The following is a 6,102-nucleotide window of genomic DNA, read 5'->3' as shown; positions in this document are numbered from 1 at the left end:
GTCAGTACTACGGTGTTCGAAAATATGGATATATCGCGATATTCTTCACCAAGATACTGTATTAATATACGACAGCACTACAACGATAATTTAATATTTTCATTTTTTGATTGTAGTAGGAGTGTGTCATGACAAAAAACTGGCGATACAGGAGCAACGATACAATATATTTTGATACTGTAGTAACAAGGGTATATTTGTAGTATTGTCGAGTACTTGACACTGGTGTTGCAGAATTTACAGACCACATGACTCTTGACGAAGTCGGAACTGTTTACGTTGTTTTGAAACCAAAATATATCCAAACATTAGCTTTAAAAGCTGCTAGAGTTGACTGTATCCTCTCGTCCTCAGCCATCATTCAATGTTAAGCTGTGGAGGACATAATGACTACTGCCATCTAGTGGCAGGAAGTTTAACTGCAACAGAAACAAGTAAGTAATTTGTATTTATATAGCGCTTTTCCAGACCAGGGTCACAAAGCGCTTAAACAATCAAAACAATACTCAATAAAATATATACTAAAAAGGTCAATTGTTGTAATTGTAGAAAGAAAACACATTATTAAACTATAAACTATTAAAAAAATATGTTAACAAATATGATTTGCGAGCCAAAAATGAAAATATTAAATTATCGATAAAGTATTGTCAAATATTGATACAGTATCATGGAAAACATTATCGCGATATTTAGCCATATTAATATTCTCTAACATCCCTAGTTTATAGTCCAATACTATGCTTGTAAAATTATCTAAATATTTTTTGCAAATAACCATGCAAATATTCACATTTGTTCATTTTTTGTGTTGCAATTAAACTTCCGGGCGCTAGATGGCAGCAGTCATTCTGTCCTACACAGCCAAATCAAAATTAAAATCCCATGAGATCCCGGCCATGACTGAGGACGAGGGGATGCAGTCGTCAAGAGTCATGTGGTCTGTAAATTCTGTAACACCAGAGTCAAATACTCGACAATACTACAAATATATCCTTGTATCATGATTCACATGGTATCGCCAGATTCTTGCCAATACACCGCCCACAGTGGAATTTAATTTCTGTGTAAAAAAAATTACATAAATGTGTTAAAAAGAACGAAAAGTAACCATAAATGAAACTTTATTGACAATTTGAAATACAAATTCATTGCAGTACAAACATAAAGTGAGTCGTCGACGCTAAAACTCGAGGGTTGAAAGAGAATCACGGTGATGATCTGCTGGGTCGCGAGCCATGAGAGAAAAAAAAACAAAAAACAAAACCATGCAAGGCCTTCATAGAAGGAGAGACGCGGAAGCAGCGGCGTTTAAAAAAACCCGATGATCGTCAAAACATGAAACATGATTTCAACCGTTTTGGTCTGTTCGCTTTGTTTCCGTTCTGCCGTCACCTCGGAGGCACGAGAAGCTCCTTCTTCTTCTTCTTCCTTCTCCGGTCACGAGGAGCAGAGCCAGGCTCGGAGGGCCGACGTCGGAAGCTGGTGTTTTTTAACATCTTCACAGGTTGGACGACTGGAAGGCTTTGGAGTTGGCCAGCATGGCTCGTACCTTGACCATCAGGTCCTGAGAACACACAGGTGGAGAAGCATCAACTTTTTAAAGTTCCTCACAGCAGTTCCGCTTCGAGCTGAAACCAAACTTGGAGGAATGACAGCTGAAAAAAAAAGCTCCACACTTATAACGGTCTAATTGGAAACATCCAAAGTGAATATATTTTCTGATTATTTGCCATCGCTTTCTCTCTAACTGTGCATCAACTCCCTGTTATGCTCTTCTGTGCAGCCTGCAGATGTTTTATGTCGGCGGTTTATGTTCGCTCTGTGGGCAGCAGCCAGCGTGTCGCTCTAATACATATTCCAAAACTTCCTAACGGGAGGTTTTTTTTTTTTTTTTTAGAAAAACAAAAACTGTTGTTTTTGCCAAGATTTTCTGAGGCTGAATTTTGTTTTCCGCAGAAAGTTGGACGAGTCGTGAATAACTGAGCAGAGGATCATGTCCTTTATGACTTCTTGACTCGCACCTTCAGTGACCACTTGGATCCACTTTTTTTTTTAAGCTCACAACTTCCTCGACATTCCATCTCTCTGCGATAAATAAAGAAGGATGTTGTCGGCAGAGTTTATAGTGTGTGAAACATCTTTTGTCTAATTAGCCACTAGTGCATCAGAAATTCGGGTATGCACTGTTAATTTGGGTATTAAGGTTTTGTGTTACATTTACACCTATAATTGTTGTGTGTTTGCAGATGTCGGGTTGCGAAAAGACACAAATTCTGCCAATGAAGGCAGAAAATGAAATCCAATTAAATCTTTTTTTTTAAGCTTGTTTAACCTCCAGAGATGCTTTTGTTCTCGCATGAGGACGATATTAAGTTATTTTTTTTTAAAGTTTTGCTCAAACGGCAGTCATTAAATAAAATACTTATACAGTATCTAGCATAGATGAAATGTTATATTTGAATTTAACTGTATATGCACAAAAAAACAACATATTTTTCCCAGTATTAAATCCCATCACAACAATTGTTTGTAATAATAAAAAATATATGTAATTGAAGTAAATGTTTTAATTTAAAACTGGAGTGCAAAGTCAAAAGATCTATTTTTGTAACGTTTTAATGCCCGAAGTCTAAACGAAACTTCGTTATCATGCATTTCAAATGCAGTATAATGAAAATAAAGAATCTTGAAGTTATTCTTATACAAAATCAGAGATGAAACTAAACAAAAAAAAGTATAAAAAACAAAAATACAAAAGAAAAGTTTGGCGCTCAGAAGGCCAAGATTATCCATATTTTGGTTCATAAAGTAAAATGTATATTATTTCCCACACTATTGTTATTTAACGCTAATTTAATGATTTATTAATAATAACAAGGTAAGTAAGTAAAGATACAAGACTTTTTAAAGACAAAGTTGTTTTTTTTATTGTTTATAGGACAAATAATTTCTTGCTATAGATATTTATCTTATTTGAAAACTGAACATTTTAATAAAAATTCTTCTGAATAGCGTCGAGTTCAATGATGACGCCTCATCTAGTCACATTTTTAGGGTGTATCGAGGTAGTTCCAGTTTCTTTCAGGATCAACTTTAAAATTCTGGTTCTTACTTTCAGATCTATTCATGGTCAGGCTCCTCCTTACATCACTGATCTGATCCAGCCTTACACCCCAGCTCGGGCTCTGAGGTCTGTGGATCAGAATCTACTGATGGTTCCACGCACACGGTTCAGGACCAGAGGAGAGAAATCTTTTCAGGCTGTTGCTCCTAAGCTTTGGAACGATCTTCCTCTCTCTTTGTGCTTGATGGAGTCTACTGACTCCTTTAAGAAACACCTTAAGACATTTTTATTTGTTCAGGCTTTTCCTTGAATTTCTGGAACTCCTGTGTTGTTCTCAGTATTATCTTGATCTTTAAAGTATATACTTTTTTGAGTATTGTTTTGATTGTTTAAGCGCTTTGTGACCCTGGTCTCGAAAAGCGCTATATAAATAAATATTACTTACTTACTAATATTGAAAACCATCAAGTGTTAATATCTTACAATTTTCGCAATACTTGTCTGTATTTTTGTTGATTTGTACGATATAATTGACGTGGAGAGGCCGAGGCGGAGCACAAACACTATCTCCACTTGATCCTTCTTCTTTCTCCTTCATGAAACATTTCCAGGGTCGAGCACTTGTCAAGTAGAGCCGGCACATTTTAATTTACATTCCTGATGTTGCGTTTGTACACACGCCCCACTGCCAACCTCCCCTGATGGCGGGAGAGGAATTAGCAACTGTAATCACAAAGCGATAGTGCTGCCATATCTAATAACTCATGATCTCCGCTTTTGAGCCGCGCGGCCTGGGAATACAGCCGCGCAAAATATTAATGGGATTGGGATGTGTTAACAGATGTGTCCGTGATTAAAGGCACTCGCGTTTCCTTTCAGGACGGACGTGACTTTGCGAGGACAAGCTCGCCGACTGAAACTTTCATGGCTGAGGGCGACGACCTGCCGGCGCTCGTGGCAACAAGGGCTGCAGCTCCAGTCCAGGATCACAGTGACTGCATGTAACCAAGTAAGGGAATCAAAGCTGTCGTGTATCGTTGGCTTTTATCTGGTCTGCAGAATAACCCAAAAAAAGGGTTTTTCAGGAGAATAAGAAATAGACGTCTCCATTTTGGTGGACGAGGATTACCATCTGGATCCAGTTCTACTGAACATTTTTCACTCTTTGTGATGCAGTGGAAGCCGAGAGTGTGACCTTTCATTCTTGAAATGTATACATTTCTTCTTCTTTTCCTCTTCTTCTTCTTTTCCAGGCGGCTGCTCCCTTCAGGGGTCGCCACAACGATCAACCTCCTCCATCTAACCCTGTTCCATGTATCCCTTTCTCTAACCCTGACCATCTTCATGTCTTCTTTCTCTAAATCCATAAACCTTCTCTTTGCTCTTCATCTAGACCTCCTCCCTCCAACCCCACCATCCTTCTACCAATATACTCACTATCTCTCCTCTGAACATGAACAAACCATCTCATTCTCTCTGATCTTATCTCCAAAGCATCTAAACATCTGATCGACTCATTCCCGATTCATCTTCGTCACTCCCAAAGAGAACCTCAACATCTTCATCTACCTCCAGCTCTTCTTCCTGCCTCTTCCTCAGTGTCTCTAGACCATACAGCATGGCTGCTCTCACCCCCATCTTGACCATTTGTATTCTGAATATATAGACTTCTATATCTGTAAAGTCATATTGGTACCAACATGTGTTACAGAGGCGCTACAAAGATCTTCTTGTACTCAAAATGACCCTCATGAACAGCTTTATGCCTGGACTAATAAACCTGGTCTTTCAGCTTTGTCCTTTTTTCATCCGCAAAGGCCCAAAAACGTCCTTATGCTAACAACCCCGGAATTATTAGCGTGAATCAAAAAAGTCTTTGTCTAATTCCAAGGAAGGTTTCCAACTTACAGCTCTGTAGCTCAAATATTAAACAAGTTACAGCCTTTTAAAAGTCGCAAGTCCTCCATGCTTTTGGCTTAAACAACTTCATTTTAACGAATCTGTCGCGACCAGCCTAATAAGTCCTTGCCAAAAAGTTAAAAGACAATAAAATATTAAAGACGAAATTACATGGGCTCTGTATTTTTCCATTTAGAGTACTTTTCAGTTTTGTAGCTAATAAAAAACTTCAGCTTCCATATGAATAAAAGGGGTTTGACGAAGGTCATTGATTATTCAAGTGCGTTTCCAGCTCTTATTAATATACCAAAAAATTGGCAAATATAACTTAAACCACAACCAATTAGTTGCCATGTGTGTGTTTGTTAACTACGATAATAAAGTTGGTAATCCAGAGAATGGATCTTAAAAGATCCCCGTGACAAAATATTTTGTTATTTCAGCAAGAACAATGACTAAGTTACATTTATTTAACTACCAGCTAAAAGAAAATCTGTTCCCGAGTGTCAGAAATGAGCTTTTTATGCACAAATTAAAAAGGTATTAAATCGGGTTCAACATAAAAACACAACAAACTTCCATTCAGTGACTGACGAAAAAAGAACGACCGGACAATGGCCAAGAATGAATATCTGCAGCTGGTTGCCCTCAACAAACATTTGTTTTTCTTTGTGTTTCATAATGAACTCCAAACATAAAGTAAGAGAAAAGTCAGGATTAAAATAATAATCTTGGAGGTGTGGTCGGAGGAAGAAGAGGAAGAAGAGCGAGATTATTCTAGATGTGTTCGTCTGGCATCACAGATGGGCTTCGTATAGTTTTATGTGGCGGATCTGCTGCGGCGGTGGAAACGCAGCATGTCCTCGTCAGACGTAGATCATCAAGAATCAAGACAGTGATTCTGTTTGTTTGTCTTTTGTTGGCGCCAACGGACCAGAGCTGAGCGCTCTCGCATTTTCGCTACATCTGGTCAATAAACATCAGAAAAAGTGTTCGGAGACGCATTTAGTCTTTCTCCCACATTAACCCTGATGGCTCTGTGGAGGCCGTTTGTTCATCTGGCAACTCCGGGGAGCTCCGACGTCAGCGGGAGGAAGACATTTAGATTTCTCTTTACACATATTCCGTCCTTCCAT

At 38.5% G+C, this 6,102-nt stretch overlaps 1 protein-coding gene across 1 annotated transcript in view; it reads right to left on the bottom strand.

Moving 5' to 3' along the window:
* Positions 1-1,107: 1,107 nt before the first annotated feature.
* Positions 1,108-6,102, bottom strand: part of sfswap (splicing factor SWAP) — a 29,928-nt gene continuing 24,933 nt past the window's right edge. Inside the window, exon 19 of the mRNA XM_087791074.1 lies at positions 1,108-1,567. Within this exon, the coding sequence (XP_087647200.1) occupies positions 1,502-1,567 (66 nt within the window). The 3' untranslated portion in view covers positions 1,108-1,501. The remainder of the gene's footprint in view (positions 1,568-6,102) is intronic.

This window comes from Callionymus lyra, chromosome 5 (genome assembly GCF_982586985.1).
Source record: "Callionymus lyra chromosome 5, fCalLyr1.hap1.1, whole genome shotgun sequence".
Classification (NCBI taxonomy): Eukaryota; Metazoa; Chordata; class Actinopteri; order Syngnathiformes; family Callionymidae; genus Callionymus; species Callionymus lyra.
The sequence above is the reverse complement of the archived record's forward strand: the minus strand, read 5'-3'. Positions and strand labels throughout refer to the sequence as shown.